The sequence below is a fragment of the Dendroctonus ponderosae genome, unplaced genomic scaffold (assembly GCF_020466585.1).
Source record: "Dendroctonus ponderosae isolate FM_Combo_2020 unplaced genomic scaffold, Dpon_F_20191213v2 Dpon_F_20191213_6, whole genome shotgun sequence".
NCBI classification, from domain to species: domain Eukaryota; kingdom Metazoa; phylum Arthropoda; class Insecta; order Coleoptera; family Curculionidae; genus Dendroctonus; species Dendroctonus ponderosae.
Window position 1 is genome coordinate 6333974 of NW_026018814.1, and position 18913 is coordinate 6352886.

At 32.5% G+C, this 18913-nt stretch overlaps 2 protein-coding genes and 1 long non-coding RNA gene across 6 annotated transcripts; 1 reads left to right on the forward strand and 2 right to left on the reverse strand.

Annotated features, from left to right (window-relative positions):
* Positions 1-2088: 2088 nt before the first annotated feature.
* LOC109540550 (NADH dehydrogenase [ubiquinone] 1 beta subcomplex subunit 9) lies at positions 2089-4352 on the reverse strand. Its single transcript, XM_019908979.2, has 3 exons — positions 4119-4352; positions 2797-2939; positions 2089-2325 (listed from the first exon to the last, which is right to left on the reverse strand). Exons 1-3 carry the CDS (start codon positions 4217-4219, stop codon positions 2138-2140), a joined length of 432 nt encoding a protein of 143 aa, XP_019764538.2. The 5' UTR covers positions 4220-4352; the 3' UTR covers positions 2089-2137.
* A 1116-nt stretch (positions 4353-5468) lies between these two features.
* LOC109540504 (DAZ-associated protein 2) lies at positions 5469-18851 on the forward strand. 4 transcript variants are annotated; one of them, XM_048667643.1, is made up of 5 exons: positions 5470-5657; positions 6000-6099; positions 13921-14039; positions 14434-14583; positions 15453-18851. In XM_048667643.1, the coding sequence occupies exons 3-5, from the start codon at positions 13923-13925 to the stop codon at positions 15651-15653; spliced, it is 468 nt and encodes a 155-aa protein (XP_048523600.1). In that variant the 5' UTR covers positions 5470-5657; positions 6000-6099; positions 13921-13922; the 3' UTR covers positions 15654-18851. The 4 variants fall into 4 exon arrangements, with proteins under 4 accessions (XP_019764476.1, XP_048523600.1, XP_019764474.1 ...); XM_019908915.2 differs by lacking the exon at positions 6000-6099 and adding an exon at positions 12555-12656; XM_019908916.2 differs by lacking the exon at positions 6000-6099 and adding an exon at positions 12555-12656 and having other exon boundaries at positions 15471-18851.
* On the reverse strand, positions 5554-6000 carry LOC125504920. The gene is made up of 2 exons (XR_007281805.1): positions 5866-6000; positions 5554-5802 (listed from the first exon to the last, which is right to left on the reverse strand). It is a non-coding gene; the product is annotated as an uncharacterized LOC125504920 (long non-coding RNA).
* Positions 18852-18913: the final 62 nt, after the last annotated feature.

Sequence of the window (18913 nt, forward strand, 5' to 3'; positions counted from 1 at the left end):
AGCGAATTTTCATATATTGTATTATCCTACTATTGTTACACAATTTATTAACATACTCTTTTTTAGGTTCATTTATGTTCTTTTGATAACGATAGCCGAAAATAGCTATCGAAACGTCAAGGTAATTTTTCAAATTAATTTCTCTACTAATTGGAATTTTCTCTTACAGCTTGAGCCTAAGTGTGTTGCAGGATACCCTCTAGGTGATAGTTCTTGATTACTTTTTAATAAATAATTCGTTCTTATTGCGAAATAGGAGCACTATTTATCAATCTGTAATAAAGGACGTGAGGAAATTCTGTCTTTTTTTAAAGACAAAAATTTTTGAGGCGAAATACCCAAAAAGAAGTTTGTAATAAATTATTGTGTTAATCCCGGTGCCTAAAAATTTTTGTATCGTAACACAAATCAAAAAATCACTAATATCAAGAGTTCAATTTATTACAATAATTGTTTATGTGAGGCTGCAGCGCAAGGCTTTCTCAATTAACAGTTCCACGTATAGACAATGTGAACTATTACGAGATTTCTTAAGGCGATTAAATTCAATATTATTTAATATTTTGGAAACCGGTTGAATTAGGTAAAACTGGAGCAAAGCTAATCACTTATAAGACGAACCAAAATGTGCCACAATATGTCTCACTGAAAATACCCAACTTGTAGATAGTTGCCGAAAACAGGCACCGAAAATATTTTCAATCGTAGTCTATCCGATTACTTCGTAGTACGAATTTTCAGAAAGATCGTGTATCGCTTTCTCAGTAGACGTCTAATTGAACGTGAATCACCCTGAATTTTGTACAGTTTTATCCATATTTTCAAAGGTTTCAATGGTTTCCAGACGGTTTGCCTATAGGCTAAATATAATATGTCGTTAGAAAAGTTAAATTAAGCTATATTACTAATAATGACTAATATGGAAATGAAGAGAAAAGATTATATTTTACAACAAAGAACTAAATTTTAAATTATAAAATGCATACCTAATTTACTTTAACTTCTCTTTGGTTGCAAGGCAAGACAATTCTGGTGCTTTTGGAATAGCAAAAATGTACCTGTTATACATATATAAATACACATATATTTTATTTCTTCAAAATAAATTATTATTAGTATAACTAGTGGTATTTTTTGACTCTTTAAATCAAATAATGATCGATACGCCATTGCTTCGTACAAGTTCCGTGAATTTAGTGTAAAATTCACTGTTTTGTAGTTAAAAAATTGTAGAAGATTTATTTCATACCGTAATCGAGTTTGAATCAATCATATAAATTGATTTAATTACAAAAAAATGATTGCCATCTGCAGGCAACATCACGCTTACAGTCTCTTCATATGTAATTACAAAGCATATTATGTTATCTGTTAATTAAAATTCGTTTAACTAATTGACTAATATTGCGGAAATTAATCGGAATGTTTTAAAGAACTTTTACATGCTTTGGGACCTAACAGCAATCTATGTTTTGCGATAAAAAGTTTCTTGTAGCCACAGCCCATAGGCACTACTAGACGATTACTAAATACGCCATATATTTTTGAAAATATATATTTTTTCAATTTGTCAAAGACATTGTTTAACTAATTATTAGTTCTACATGAGAATGTTTTCCTAAAGCACTCGGAACAAATTGTCTTCGAAATATAATAAATTAAAAAATGTATACAAACATATTTTTTACACGGGAATTTGAGAAAATTCTATGTTACGAGTCAGCTAATTTTTTGTTGCATTTATAAATAGGTCGCTTACACATAAAGGAAACTAAAGCGTAAATAATAATTCACGGAATACAGTGGTATGCCTATATCGGAAGTTGCTATTTCTAAAGAGGTAATATTAGGTAAAATTTAAAATAAATTAGGTGACGCTTTCGATAAGCCCGGAAAAGCTTGCAACCGATATTTTAACCGACTTTAAAATATAACGATAAAAAAATGTTGGCAATTTTCAAAATGGTATTTCACCCAAGCGTTTGTTCACGCAGTGTATCTCAAAAAATATATCCGGATCTAGAGATTTTTTAAATTATTTACGTCAGTACGCCGTAAGGATCAATAGGAAAACATAAACACTAAAAATATTTGCACTATATCATATTACTGAATCAACAAGATAACTATTTTAAAATCAATGATGGCCTGCGGTTGATTGGCCATATTGAGATATCCATGCCTTGACAAACTCCTTCTTTCTTTGCTCTCTTCTGGCAAAATATTCCGGATATTGAGCTTTTTCAAGAGGATGCCAGTAGTCCACAACCCAGTCTGGAGGAATGACTTCTCTTTGATATGCAACACCACCAGGGGAATCAGGAACTGAAACGATATTTTGCCCTCTTATCGCAAAATTAATATTTTTGTGCCAGAAGCAAAATGTTATAGATTTTTTTCTCTGAGCTATAATGTTCAACTTATGCAGTTATTATGAGTTCATAACATCAAATTGCGTTAGAAATTTAGTATAAGGAACATATAAAATCAAATAAAAACTTTTTGTTCAATTTTGCTCTCAATCAAATTTTCTGATACAAACATGGATTCACGTAATCATAAGTAGTGACGATGGTGGCTCAAGCAAGCAGCTACAATAGTGATTTTTGCCAATCGTAGAAATTTATCAAAATATATTGAAACTGTTAATACAAAAAAAGCCTGGTAGTAGCTTACTGCGTTATTAAAAACTAGTCAGTTTACGAGTTCAAAAAAATGATCATGTCAATAGCTTGTTCTAGACCAGTTTATGCATGTCTGCAATTTGCATGCACTTCTTAACCTAAGGACACTTACACCTCCTTGGATGGTAATGTTGTTTGTCAATAAGTTGTTGTTCCCCCAGTTCAATAAAGTGATATGCTGTGATCATATCTTTGATATCTTTTTTATCATCGAACTCTTTCCTCATAAGAACTGCGCGATATCTAAACGCATCACTGAAATGTACAATTTAATGAGAAATTCCATTAGGGAGAACAAATTATCAATACATTAAAAATGTTCAAAAGCCAAATTATTGAGCACTAACATTATCTAAGACAGAGAAGGTTCAAATAGCACCATAACATTTCTGACCCACGAAAAATGTTATAGGACATCAAACTAACCCAGAATAAAAGTCCCAGGGGAAATGAAAGTTCTAATACACGAGCTAAATTTGTATATGGTCCAGAATATATTATCTGATACTTTTTGAAGGCAAATATATGCAACTTCAAAAATTAAGTGTTTGTGTCTTTTTATTTGAACGCGTATTGAAGATAATTGCAGCAGAGCCTTCCAGGGGTATTCGAAAGGATTGCACAACAACTAACACTTTAACAGGTACCAAATGAATACCGCGGAAGAGCTACATTCCTACCACGTATGTAGGATAAACAGAGCACAAGTACACATTAAACCAATCGCTTACTGAACACCGGTACAAATTGAGCAGGAGTTAATTAACCGAATACGAGAAGCAGCTCGAGAAGAGGGCACAATAAGGTGATTACACAGTCACTAACTTGTTTGGAGTTAAAGACAGAACTGTAGGTTTATTTGTATACACATCAATTCGAGTTTATTATGACAAAAAACAAAAAATTCTAATTGACAATTTCACATTTGGAAAAAAGTATATTTCCACATTTAATGAATTCTGTTGAATTTACTAATAATTAATACGATAATTATCCGTATCTATTTTATTGCCACTCTCTATTTTTCCAGGGCTACCATAGTTTTTAATATTTTTTTTAGGTGGAAAGTTTTTTTACATATTGTGAATTAGGCAAAATACCTTAAAAAACATTGTTGCCATCCTTCTGATATAGTTTTTTGCAAATTTCTCAGTTTTTAATAACAATTTTTTTTTCCTATTTTTTATGTACTACTAAAACAGCCCCAGACAACACGTCCAGAGGAATGACGCCAGTTTTGAATCACCCTGTATAATGGAAGTAAGTGATAAGACACTTCTTCAAAAATGCCAAAAAATATATTGAATACTTTTTGTAGTCTTGAATCCGTTTCACTTGTATAAGTTCATATAATACTGTATATATAAATAGGTACTCATAAGAACTGAGAGGCTACAGGATCATTATGTAACAGTATGTGTTGGTGCTACTCACCGTTCATCGTAATATGCTTCAAGCAGGCGAATAGCTTTTTTATACAAACTTTGTACCCTCCTGGTGTGACTGATGAGCCCGGTGGGCAAATTTACGGCCATAATTTTATTTCTATTTTGTTTATTATGTTATTACAATGAAGATGAACCGAGACGTCAGAAACCAGCTGGTAAAAGCAGGGATGCCACATAAAGTCTGGCCACAGATCACAGAGGTTTTGTGTTATTTGCGCCACACTCGCAGACGTTCCGTAGTGATCTGTGAGTGTGACGCAAATAAAGGTAATTATGATGAGGCGTGGTTTAAAAGAGGCATGATCTGAATAGTAGATACAAAATGCAATATGCGGCTGAAATAAATTTGGAAAAAAAGCTGAAATGAAAAGAAATGTATAATTTAATGATTCTGTATTTGATCGAACAATTTACAGAGCGATGCATAAAAAACAGGTGATTTGTAAACATTTCAAAAGTTTAATATGTAGGATTTTCTTTAAATGTTAAAATCAAGAATTTTTTTGGATTCATTTAATAGTTTAAAGAATAATAGAGTGTATTTAGGTTTTATTGTACTTTTTTCTTTTAATGTGAACACAAACTGAATTCTTGGGTAACTTTAGGAGACGCAATTTATTTTGTAACATGCTACAAATTTTTCAAAATTCGATTTAAGGTTGAGTAACCATACAGTCATAGTCATATGAAGTTTGATATATTTTAAAATTGGATTTGGTAATTATTAGTAATGCCGATTTGGACTGTTGTTAAATTCGTTTTCCGGCAATGGCCATAGTACGAGTTGCATCCACCAGAGGCTAACACGCAATAGAGCTTTCACAGTTGCGTGTCTAGTTCGTATAATCTGTGCTTTCCTCCGGGATTTGTGATCAATACACAGAACATCACCCTTTAGAACGGTAAGTATATAGCGCTAGGTTGATATGCTTACTGGAGGCGGGGCGCCACTAGGTGGCGCGATCTGTTGGATCTGTCCGAGTGAAGGGAACACTGCGGCACATAACAGATACAAAAATTCTTTGCGAACAGTAAATTAATTACTAGATTGACAAGAAATGGTTGTAGCTGATTTCTTGATAACGTATTTAATAGAATATTATCTTAAGTTCACTTTTATTACCAGGAAATATGTCCTAGGCTGATAACTGTAATCTGGCAGCTTTGGGCCTGATAAAATTTAGTGAATGCAATCATCAGGAATAAAATATCAGATAAATGACTCCCATTCTAATAGAGTTTCACGCCCGCCGCCGTCAAGGGCGCTAAACGTATATTTAAAAACTGTCAATGCAGTTTCAATTCTAAACGGGGATGTTCTGTAGATCAATATAATATTGGCAACATTGCTGGGCGGTCAGCTATCTAATCCGACTAATTTATTTGGGTAGTTTGGGGTTCATTTCTTTAGAACACAGTGCTAAAAGAGTTATAAACTTGCCTTTTATTTGATTGGATTAGTAAATCTTGTTGAATCTGTATTGTGTTAGTGTTTTGAAACAGCTAAAGATGAGTGATAAGAAAGGTAAGTTGTTTTACTAGTAAAGTTAAAAGTACATTGAGAAAGGAATCTCCCGATTTCCATTTTACTTGTAATTCGATGGAAGTGCAAATTTCCATCTGGAACAGTTCTTCGTCTTGGTCATGAGGCTGTGAGCTAAGTAAGGGCTCTAAAAGAAGGAAAAGAGCTATAAATTGCATAAGAATAATATGCAGGATGTTTTAATCAATACATGATTATAGGGTTATCTCTCTCTCGACCAGGTAACCCAGATGTTCTGACTCATTTTACATAGCCTTGTCCTGCATTGCAAAACTAGAACTACTGCATTATAGTAACAGGGACTTTATTAATGTTCTTATTTAGGGCCAGATTATCACGTGTTACTTGCAGTGGCTGGTTTTTATGCAAGACTAGAGGAGGACCTTCAGACTAGCCAATCCAGGATTCTGCCATCGAAAAAACAGTACTTATTTATTTTCATGTGTTTAATACAGTGGCTGATGCTTGTTGGTTATACCCGCTCAACGATTTACCTTCACTAGATTTTTGGTTGGAAATTTATTACTGTCCTATATTTTGCCTATTTCCAATTTGCGCAATGACTTCTCAAAAATATTCAAATGTGGCTTTTCTTACAGAACTTTTCTTCATAAACTGACAGCTGACACGCGACCTATACATATACGCATGCATGATCAGCAAATTTATAATTACATCTTATTATTGAAGAAAAAAGGAATATTGAAAATACTTCATTCACTTACAAATCATATACCTACGTAAAACAACGAAGTTAAGCCATTTTATTTTATTAAGCGTTTAAAATACTGTATGGTTAATCTTTCCTAATTGATGTTATTATTTTGGCGTAAAACAGCAATTTTCAATGCAAAAAAGCCTACACTCAACCTGGAGCATCGATGTTGAAGGCAGAACAGTAAAAATGAATAACGCCGGCAAAAAAACTGAGATATTCGCAAAAAACTGAATTATAGATTTGGCAACAATGCATTTCATTGATGTTTTCTACATTAGCGTACTAACATGCCTGTTTTATACGCGAATTCAAAGTTTCAATCGCCCATTGGCGCCTAAGTTATAAACTACACTTAACGAGTAACATTTGACATTTGAAATGGATTGGCGAATACCTAAAGGCACCCGCAGACGGGCGACTTTTGTAGCGCGACAGTTTTGACGCTGAAAAACTCATTATTTTAAATAAAGTCACGCACACGAGCGACTTTTTGTAGCCGTGACTAGCGTCTGAGGGCGATAATCACCGATGAAGGAACTTCCATTCTCAGGGTCAGACGCTGCGTCTAAAAGTCGCTAGCGCTTTTCATCCTGTATCGAATTCCCAGGACTGAACGGAATCAAGCAGACAAAGTTGGGAACTTGCACAAAAATTGAATTTGAAAAATATTACTCGCAAACGTAACTTAATACTATTAAAAACACCACAGTTTGCCAAAAAACCCCATTTTTTAGTTCTTTGTTATTAAATGAAATCATCATTGTAACGCGCCGTCATTGCGGGGACCAGTTGTGACGTCAAGTAGCTAGTCGGCAGTAGCGGCTGCAATGCGGAGCATGTAAACATGTAACGTCAGTCTTGATATTGTCGTTGAAACATTTCTATAGTGTATTAGGAGAAAAAGAAAATATTTCAAAATGACTAATGCGGCAACATTGATGTTTACCCGATCAGCGTCTATAAAACAAGTACGGAAACCAGTCACAGAGAAATTACTTGGATTTAAGGAACATTTTATGCAGTAAACTGATCATACCCGAATTTTTACGTTTATATAAATACATGCCAACAATTATATAAATACATGTCTGCATATCAATGTGTCCTCATTTCATGATTGTTATCGTAGAACTGCTCGCCTTCACTTCACATCAGTTTACAGTGTTTACAAGATTAGTTGAATCTCATGTTACAGTTTGATGTTAAGGAAAAGTGTTGTTGACGATAAAACAGAACAGAGCGGTAGGCTCTTCTTCTTCAAACTTCAACCAAAAAGTGTTAAGAACTTTGTGTGAACAAGTATTAGACATAATTGCAGCAGAGCGTTCCAGGAGCACTCAGAGCATTGCACAACAACTGACACTTTCTCAGGCACCAAATAAATACCGAGGAAGGGCTACATTCCTACCACCTATCTAAGATAAACATGGCACAAGGACACGTTAAACCAATCGCTTACTGAACACCGGGACAAATTGAGCAGGAGTTAATTAACCGAATACGAGAAGCTGCTCGAGAAGAGGCGATAATAATGTGATTACACAGTCACTAACTTGTTTGGAGTTAAAAACTCAAATGTATGTTTATTTGTAATTTGCAAACAAAACAATAATTCGAGTTTATGAGGACAATAATAGACATTTCGAAAAAGTACGTTCCGTCATTCAACGATTCCTGTTGAATGTACCGTTTTATTCTTGTCTATTTTATTGTCATTACCGAAGTTTTTAATAATTACGAAGCAACAAGTATTTACGTAATGTTAATTAGGCAGATTTCCTTGAAAAACATTGCCGTCTTTATAATATAGTTTTTTTGCAAATTTCTCAGTTTTTAATAACAATTAATTTTTTTACAATTTTTTCTGTACTCCTAAAACACCGCCAAATAACACCTCCCTAGGATAGCCCCAGCTTTGAATCACCTTGTATATTTCTTGTGCCAGTGACTACAGATTATCATTTTTACAGAGGCATCGTAATATACTCACATACAAAACACCCAAAAACTGATTAGACATTTTTTCTGCAATACTATTTGCGCCTCGCGTTAATATTGATAGTTGAGATGATATATTGAAAAGTCTTGAAAATAAACTGTAGCATGAATGTTTTCGGGATTTCTTAAAATCGAATAGGTTCACCATCATTTTCAAAAGTTCCGAACACTAGCAGGTTGAAGAAAAGCCCTGTAAGAAATAAGAGCCAAGCTGTAGGCAGATATAGGACATGTAAAAATTACATTCTTATTGTAGCTGAAGATGTATAAAATCTCTCAATGGTCCAAAATTAGACGTTTTGTGGTCTATTTATTATTATTCACTGCATGATAATAATCAAAAAATATGTAACTGTGTCCTGTTGTGCAAATTAAATAATAAGTGTTGCGTTTTGTATTTAATAATCGTTCAAATTATTTCAATTATGGAGTAGGACATTCACGGTGATTGAACTTATCTCGGGAGCAAATGTTTATGATACCTCAAACTTGAGAAACGATTGCTAAGATATTTAAGAAAATGAGCAAAGTCTTTAAAGCTGAAGGTAATTGTACCTGTTACAAAAGTATAATAAATATATAACTAAAGTAGCGTTTTTGTGCTTATTCGTATATATTTCGATATATTTTTCGAGATAACAGTTAAACTTCTCAATACGTACCAGGATTCTTTCATTCATTTATAAGGAAACTGAGGAATTTCGTCGTCGCGCCGTTATATACATTTGTCGATATTTTGTATATTTACAGCCACTCTATCATGCACATTGGCTTATATGTTTATACCTTTGTTTTATTTTATTGTACGTGAGAATGTCGGTTCAGTACCGTAATTGTAGCGTCCTGAGGTATGTTGGTATGTGAGGTTGTATATAACGACTTTTGAACAAATGTTCAGGTTTAATTTGAAGAAATGCGTCTTTATCATTGCATACGACTCGACAATAGAATTTTAAATCACGTTTGATCTTCCAACTACTATCAGCTCAAAGATGTTTGTTCTCGAGATTCGTGCGGAATGTCTGATTAATGGTATCAACCCTAAATTTATAAACTGGTTTTATTGCTGTTTTTTTTTTAGTTTTATTTAAAGTTCAATTAAACTTAATGTACTAACCGTTCACATTTATTACTTTATTATATTTAAGCGGTGAAAATCACATTAAATCGAGAAATAAAATAGATTAAGTTCGATTATAATTGGAATAGTTACATATTTTTTGTAGTGTGTGGGTGTAGGGTGTCTTCAGTGGGTTCCACCCAGTGTTTGCTACAAACATGTTGGCTATTCCGCTCTAGCACATGTACGTCGCTATTTTTTTCGATCGTTTAATAATACTCGCAATACGTCATTGTAAAATGCAAAATACACATTAATGAGACCTATTATTTATTGAATATCTTATAGTTAACTTATACAAAGTGTTTTACATTATTTGAACATGGTCAAATGATAATTGCAAAGAAACATTCTAAACTGCTTCGTTATCAGTATACAGAAGATTGCTAAGAATGGGAAAGACAAAGCTTAAAGAATCCACCAGTCAAATGGAGTTGGCAAACAATATCCGAAAGTTGATGGTTTTGGAAGCACGGGGTTTTCAAAGTTGAATATGTTTTTTTGCAATTCTGGATATATCTGTGTTAGGAACGCGAAATTTTAGTTTAAAATTTACCACAACAAATTTTACTCTAAAATTTTCACGTTGCTTGTCTGGATATTTTCTGATTATAGGCAAAAAAGCAAATTAAGATTTTCACTCCAAGACTATATTTTCGCCACTATCCATTTTCGGATAGTGTGTTACCTTCAGCTTCCGGATTTCCCTTCTTAAGATTAAAATTTTTTAAAACCCAAGATAAAGTTATAATTTGTGGGCAATTTCTTAGTATATTCTTCGGTTTCCGATCGCCTATTGCTATGTGCGTATGAATAGCCGAATTGGTTACACACAATTTGATACGAAATTAATATAATTTAATTTTACTCTTATCTACGCCACCTTTAAGGCCAAACTAACGCAATCTGAAATAAGAAAAAATTATGAGTATATTAATTCAAATAAATAAAATGGAATTTTAAAACGGATAAAGTTGTAGAATTTTGAAAAATGTGAATTTGGTATTTTACAATTCAATAAACACTTTCATATAGAATATATCTTTTTCTGTGTTTTACATGGGTGCTATCTATCAAATGAACTATACTTGTGATCATGGATATCATAATACCTCATCACTTTTATTTTAGGTTTCAGATGTTTAGTTCATTTGGTAAATTTTCAGCTTATGATATCCGCAACAGGTCTAAAGGATTTTCGTCTTTACAATATTTGATGAAAATATTTGTAATATGTGAATAACCTAGTTTAAGCCAATCTTCACTAGATTTTAGTTATCTATTTCACATTTCTGGAGTTTGTAACAAGAATTTTCAAAATTTTGGGAGGTAAAAACTTTTGCCTTTTAGTCCTTTAATGACTGATAAAATAAAAATACATTCTGCAATAAATATCAGTTTCGTTAACTCTTCGACATTTGTATTCATTATTTACAGTATTTTTTTCATGGGAAATTATTTTAGTATATCAAGATATTCGAATAAAGCAATACAGGTCCTTAACCTAAACCCTTTGTCTAAAAATTACAATACTTTTAACTGAACACCAGAAATGTTATAATAAATTTGCATGCTGTAGATTTAGTGTATAGATAGTCGGCATTTTTATTTATTTTATTTGATTCACTAACATAAAGAGGTTAAGCTGATTCTGGTGCATTCAAAAAGTATATTGATTTAAAATAGCAAAGAAGTTGTCCCACGCGGCATTCAGATTTCAGGTTACCCTTTTTGAAGAAACTTCCGTTTCATTGTGTTATATTTGCTTTTTACTAATTAGTTTTGTTAAATAGCATTTTTTTAGACTTAATTTTGTATTAATTGCATGACATAAGTTTTTAACCATGTATGCCTTGTTTAAGACAACAATAGTTATTTACTTTCGAGGAAAAGTTTCATCATACAGATGTATACATGAAACTGTTAAAAACTTAGCTAATTCAATTTATCTTGATTTTATGCATGATTTTGACTTATTTTTTCTACAATGTATATTTTGGCACTAACTCAATGTGCTAAAATGTACATATTCTTGTTTTTATTTTGCATGATTCTGAACACGTGGTTTACTATTGCGTTTCTTAGATAAATATATTAATAGTGAATATTGAAAAAATAATTAATTATTTCAGTTTCTCAACGCAAAACTAAACTTCTTGCATGAGTAAGTTAAGGATAAATATGAGAATAATTGAAATACTAAATAAATTTTAGATATCATACATACTACTCGCGTCGAATAATGTTAAGATTTGCTCTTCTTTTTTGTTTTCTACTCAATAAGTCCATGTTATTATAAGACTTTTTTTCATTTTAATGATCCTGAAAAGTAGTTTTTATTTATTGTTTGTAGATATTTTCGTTTTATTTTTCAATTTGAAGAGTTGGATAGGTTTAAAATATACTGAATAGTAGGCGACCGCAACAGTCATAATACATCGTTTTACGGAAACGTTTATACATATTTTCAATTTACATCAATTTCACCGCAATGCCATATGTTAGCTTCACTCTAATCTTCTACAAACTAAATAATATATTCTATGCTCTTTTGGTTCTAATGAATTGAAGTTCAAAGTTTCAACATTTATTTTTTGATCTATTTTTCACAGTTAGAGATTAAACCAACTTAAGTTTGTACAATGCGTATTGGTAAAGTGATATTTGGCATTGAATTAATTGAGGTATTAACCCTAACATATAACAAGCAAATGTTTTCGGGCTTAGATGCCTTTGTCGATTGGTATTTATATCTAGGTAGAAAACACCTTAAGATTTAGCAATCGGCCTCGGTTTTTCAACCCGATAACATCTAATTTACATCAACTGATCGGGAAAGGATAGGTTTCTTGAATATCATCTATCAAATCGTTCAAGGGTCTGCATAGAAGCAAAATTTGAGGTCTTTCAAGTACTGCTTAGTTTATTTATATTCATTTAGTGGTTAAACTTGCAAAGTCAATCTTCACAAACTAGACGATTTGTCGCGATGTTCAACCTTTTAGACAATTTGTATGTAAATGGATTGAAATTCAATTTACAGCAATCGGTGGTGCAGTACCACCTCCATCATCTGCCCCATCTTTTACTCCCCAACCTCCGCCACAGGCTAATCCGGCAGTTCCTACGCCTCAGCCTTATGGAGGTGAGTATTTACTTACTATCAACAATGAGTAAGAGGCAGTGCGTATTGTGGTAGATGAACTCCGGCTTTGGTTCGATAATTATTGGAGAAAAACTGGTTATGCTTAGTAAATACTTGATATGCATCTCAACATGAAATGGGAAGAAAGAGTAAAAATTTAATTTTCAAGTGCTCCATATACATGTCGTGTCTATTAGTTTGGAATATTATTCTCTCAAGTCTTCCAATGATTGTTCGTCAAGTTCTTATTACACACCATATTAGCTTTCGAAAATCTACCTTCAGCTGTGCAGTTAAGCAGTATTTTACTGGCCATTTAGCAAACGAATTCTAGCTACTTTTCATCAAACACAACAGCGGCATCATGTCAGCTTTATTTGTGGTTAGATTTAAAATTGTGCTCTTCAAACCTTTAAATGTCCAACGTGTACGAAATACTTGCGTTATTTGGGGAGACTCAATCGCTCAACGATGCGTTGTTTAACACAAGCAAATTGACTCGTCTGTATGCAACTGAACGGCCGATTTTTGAAGTCATACTGAAGCCCTACGCGACATAAACAAGCACTAAAACCAATCGTGGAAGACTATTTAAGGGTTTTGTGCAGATTTTCTTTGATTTTGATCCGCAGCAAGTTATAGTTTGCAGAAGGGATGCATCTGCTGTTCTATCAACGTTTTCCACCAGAAAAACTTTCCTTGAATCTCAAGCTGTAATATGAGATCCAAACGATGTGATAACCAATAAAAACTGACGTTGTGAAGTGAATTTGAGAAGTTCTGTGATAAAACTTGAATGTGAGAAAGTAAGGAATTTATAGGTCCATCAGTATAAAATAATCCCCAGTTCCAAACACAAGATGTTAGAAAATTCTACCCCTAAATCTAATCTAATGCGGATTATGATTATATGTTATATTAAACCTCGGTAATTATTGTAATTTCTTTATTAGTGCATAACTTAATTGCCACATATTATGGACTATCCACAAACGCTGCAAAAGCACAACGCTATAAGTAAGTTCAACTAAGCTTTGTATAAATATAAAGATGAGAGTGTACTTCTGTTTTAAAAAGTAACTAAATTAATTAAAATATATGGCAGATAAATTTTGTTTCCATTTCGTCGGATTCCATGTTTTCGATTACTAATTAGTTTCCTCATGCTGATATTTTGATGGAATTTTTTGTCTTTCCATAATTTGACTTAAAAATATGTTTGCTGCCTAACTCATTATGCTTCAGTTATTGGAATTATTTTCAGTTATGGCTGGAATGCCCGGTTCACCCTACGTTATCCCAGGCCAAACACAGATCTATCCTCAAGGGCCACCCCCTACGTATGATCAGACTCTGACGCATCCAGCAATTGTGGGGCAACATGTAAGTGTTAGGCATAATCATTAACCTCATCGCCCTTTTTCATTGTTTCTAGAATCCCTGTGCTAATTTTATTAGTGTGTCAAAGTGTTCATGTTCTTTGATGATTTATGAAAAACGTTTCATATCGCGGGTATAACCGAAAAAGTTTTTATTTCTGATATGTTTTTTTCGTCCTTACTTCTTCTTGCAAAGTTAAGGTTCTGACATATTCAATGGCATTAGCAATCCTGTTTTTAACGTTAAAAAATAGTATGAATCGTCACGTACATATGCACAAAATTCTCTAGTTTGTTCGGAAACAAAGTTTTGTTTAATTTGAACAGTATGTTTGTCTGAATAGTTATTGGCACTTTATACAAAATTTATGCATATTGATGGTTATTTTTTGGTTCAGATGTATCCGCCAGGTACTATGTATGCAACTGGATATCCTACGTACTTAGGTTACCCAACATATGCACCCATGCAATATTACCCATCATTGGGTGCATATTCATATGCCATGCAACCTACGGCACAGTTGAGACCCACAATTATGATCCAAGTAAGTTTACAATAGTGGCCTCTTTTGAGGGTTTTTTGTGGCTTTCGACGCAAGTCAAATACTATTCAATATTAAACTTTGACTCATGAGACAATATGTAAGTTAAATAAACATCTGATTATATTTTATGGCAATATTACACCTTTATGCCCCAAATTATATTTAAGCTATAATGGCATACAACTTCCTTTTCTTATTCTCCTAAATGCCATGACTTTACCATGATTTAGATGAGTTTTATTTCAGTTCAAAGTTTTATCCCTCTAAATACATCCTTTAGATAAACATGTGAATATCGTTTTTGGAATGATATAAATTTTTTTTGTGAGATCCGTATGCGACTTTTGAACGATGTTCCGCTGTCTCCATTAACTATGTTAAAAGTACAGACAACTACATGTTTAGAATCCAATTATTATGCGTAAATGTAAACTCGCAAGTCACTATTCCAGTGTTTTAAATAGTAACATGATTTAAACATTATCGACAGTATGGTGTACGTATATTTTTAGCGTTTGCGTTTTAAACAAAGTGATCAGTTTATATATTCGTAAAGGAGTCAACGTTGCTTCTAAACATAGTGACAGTAACAAATAATGTACTTTTCGCGGATTTTAAATCAAGAAATACTTTCTGAACAGCATTAATAGAAACATAAAGGAGATAAAGAGAAAATAAAACGGGGGACGTTAAAGCGACGTCTAAGTAGCCCATTAGGTAAGCACAGTAGTTATAAGCTATGAATCTGAACTATTGTTAAACTGCTACTCATTTTCGTGTATGAAAAAATCTGATAAAATTTACCCTTTAACTTCTTTAACATTTCTATTCCAAAAGAACTGGACAGTTTTACCTCTAGACCCAAATAGAATCCCCACCTGTTTCAGAATGGCTACGATGCGGGTGCGCGTTTCGACGGCATACCGCAGCAAATGATTCCTCAACCACCACCCGGAGTTCCTCCATCTGCTGCTCAACTGGCTGCGATGGCAGGCCACCAAGTGGCACTCGGCCAAAAGAAAAATACATTTCTTGCTGGAGGTTCGGAAGGCGGGTACACGTTTTGGTAGTCAAGTAATAACTTAAATTTAGATCATTTTAAGATCAAAGGTAACGTAATGACTTTTGTTCATTAGTTGACTCTTACCAATTAAACGGAGTATCTGGTACCAACCGGGGTGTCTCTTGAATGCAAATTTTTTTTCGGTCCTCACTTTTATTGTTTTTCCTTTATGTCTGACATTCATTTTTAAACTTGCTTGTCTTAAACAGAAACGTACTTTCTATATTACGTTTGGTACATATGATTAGTGCTGTGAATTAATAATTTCATTGTTTTCTATCGAATGAAAAGCATCTTTAGTATTACACAGGAACGAACAATCTGCAGGATAAAAACTTACAATTGATAGATGTGGACCATCTTTTTTAACAAATTTCACGAATGTTGTCACGTTTGAATAAGACTTATGCAACAGCAAAAAAATCGAAATTAAACAACCATTTTTTAAATATTATTGTTTTCCTAAAACATCCGTTTGTTGGGAAATTAACTCGAATATTGTTGTTAAGTGCGCCTTCCTGTAGCGTAAATTATTATGAACATTTGAACTTAACGACTTAATTTTTTTAAACTGTTCTTTGATTTTTGATCGATATTTATCGTTGATTTACATTTGCATTATATTAAAATTTCAAAGCATCAAGATTTCTTTAACCATCATCAAATACATTGTCGATATTTTTATTGGCGTTAATATGATTTTTACAGTACTGTCTGTTTCTTTTTTCCAATCGTGCATATATTAAAATACGAGGAGAGCAGTCGAGACATAAATCGAATTATTTAAATTTCAAACTTTCCATATAGGTACGTATGTCGAATGCCAAATGTGTTCAATGCTCAACATTTAGAATAAATAGTCATAAATTAAACATTTAAAAGTATCAGGTGTTTGAAACATTAATTCTAGTGAATTTATATAAATGCAGATAAGTGTATTTGATGATCGTTGAAAAACTCGAAACGGCGTAAAATCAAATAACAGTATATTATTTCCGTGGACTAGTTTTAAATGACCGAAACGCTGCAAAATAAATCAATTTAATAGAAATATAGTATCAATAAATGAATTTACCTAAATGTTCTCAAGTCTGCAACCAAATTAGCTTTGTTAAAATTGAAATGACTATATGTTGATATCCAAAATGCCCTATACTTTATGTGTTTATATATTCTATACAGAGTGTGAGCACTTTTTCGAAACATCATAAAGACCATTCAAATAACAAGACTTAAAACACAAATTTACAATCTGAACAATCAAAATATGTTTTGTGTTTTATGTTCAATGCCCTGTTGAATTCGCGATTTAAAAGTACGTTTTGTAAACTCGCATTGTTGATTTAATTATGCCAAATAAATTGTCTTCGAGGTATTTCATAATGTGTTGTACCAGTAATCAGCATGTTTTTACGTCTAGACTTTTACACAGAATGTCGAATGTTCGGACATCTAACATCAGCAAGCGATATTCAAACTGTTTGTGATATAATAATCATTATCTTTATTTAGGGAGTCAGAGACCTTCGAAGTTTCAAGTCAAATTTTAATTTACCTCTCAGTCCTACATTAACAAATCACTCTGTCAGTGATACTTCGGTTTAAATTTTTGATAATCAATTCTCTGAGTAAAATGAAAACCCTTTCTATTGTTTTCCTCGCTCTTTTTTCTTAATTAATTGATTTTTTGTGTATAACAGCATAGTTATTCGTTTAAAGGCAACATTAGACATGTTCTACCATAAGTATGCCATTTTCGAGAAAAATTGTGACCACCAGGTTCACTCCTGGATTATGTTGTATGCAAAATTACACAGAAAAACTTGAATGGTTTATGGAGAATTAATTAATTTGAAAGTTTATTAAGTGCCATATCGCGTAAAGTATTTTACAATCCTTAATTACATTCATTTTTTAACCTTTTTAAATTATTAAGTAAAAGCAGAATATTTATGTTAGTATGTTGTTTAATTCTGTTTTGATTGTTTATTTCGAAAATTTGTTGTGTTTGTGATTATAATTACGTAACGTTTACGTACAGAGTCAGAACAGAGTCCCTTCAAGACTCTTTTTTTCTTAAAAGTTGTTTTTTGCTTAAACATTGGGTACCAATCGAAAAGTGCTCTTACCAAACCACCAGGTCCAAGAATGGAAAGAAAAATAATGAAGAATTATTTAACAACGTATTTTAACTTTATATTTAAATAATTTTTTAGGACAGTCATCACAAAATAATAGGCTTTCATCGGACTCTGTTCTAACGTTATAAGTATTTAATGTYATATATGTCGATTAATTGTCATATTTTCAAATATCCAGCAAATTGAGTTAAATATGTCTAAAAGATATCGCCAACATATAGTAGTAGCCTAATCATCATCCAACTTAATACTTAATTAGTTGTTGGTTGTCTCAATATGGAATTGACATTTTATGCATTTTTTCACCTGGGTTGAACGAAAATCATGAATATTATAAGCTCATTGCATACTCGTCTTTTGAATCTCAATACATTTTTAGTTTAGTAATTATAAAGGTGCTGAAAGATCTAAAGCATTATAGTATTATCTGTTACTCGATTGGTGGATGTTAAAATCTTTTACCGTGCGAACTATTTGGCAATAACGTATTAACTTACTAGCAAATATGAGAGCAAATGACAGCCATTTTACATTGTGGTAATATTAAAATCAACCTGAACCTAATAGCAAAATAATATTGAATGGGTTGTCTACCAGAACTATGGACTAAGAAAAGAAAATTGCAGCAACTAATGGTTTCTTTACAACTTTGCTTTTAGATTTTAATTTATTAAAAAGCGAAAACTAAATATCTCATCAGGATGACAAATGACTGAGCGCTGCTACGTTTCTTTAATTATCAATTATCCGATACAGATGAACAAAGAAATTATAGTTTTTAGTGGCAGCTGCTCGCCTGGAGCTGTTATAAAGACGCGACATTTGCAGATGCTCAGTGGTCGCATTCTGATTAGACTTTTAGCTCCATGTATAGGATAAGTCAAATCTGTTTTGTTTATTAAAAATATAATACTATACAAACGTATAGTTCTGTATTTCGCTGCAAGCGACTCGATCTTTATATTTGTGGTTATTATTTATTATTTTTGGATTGTTGATTTATAGCGATTGTAGAGAAATAAAGCTGTTTTTGTTACGTGAATGGTACAAAAAGAACTAGAAAATGGCGTTGTTTTTTTGTAAATTAAAATTTTTTTTGGTACTTGTACCATTTTGTCTCACCTCC

Coding starts and splice junctions, on each gene's coding strand:
- LOC109540550 (XM_019908979.2), bottom strand. CDS start 4,219: ATGGCCGTAAATTTGCCCACCGGGCTCATCAGTCACACCAGGAGGGTA. Junction 2,940..4,118: donor GAAGCATATTACGATGAACG/GTGAGTAGCACC, acceptor TGTACATTTCAG/TGATGCGTTTAGATATCGCG. Junction 2,326..2,796: donor ACATTACCATCCAAGGAGGT/GTAAGTGTCCTT, acceptor ATATCGTTTCAG/TTCCTGATTCCCCTGGTGGT.
- LOC109540504 (XM_019908915.2), top strand. Junction 14,040..14,433: donor CAGCAATTGTGGGGCAACAT/GTAAGTGTTAGG, acceptor TTTTTGGTTCAG/ATGTATCCGCCAGGTACTAT. Junction 14,584..15,452: donor GACCCACAATTATGATCCAA/GTAAGTTTACAA, acceptor AGACCCAAATAG/AATCCCCACCTGTTTCAGAA.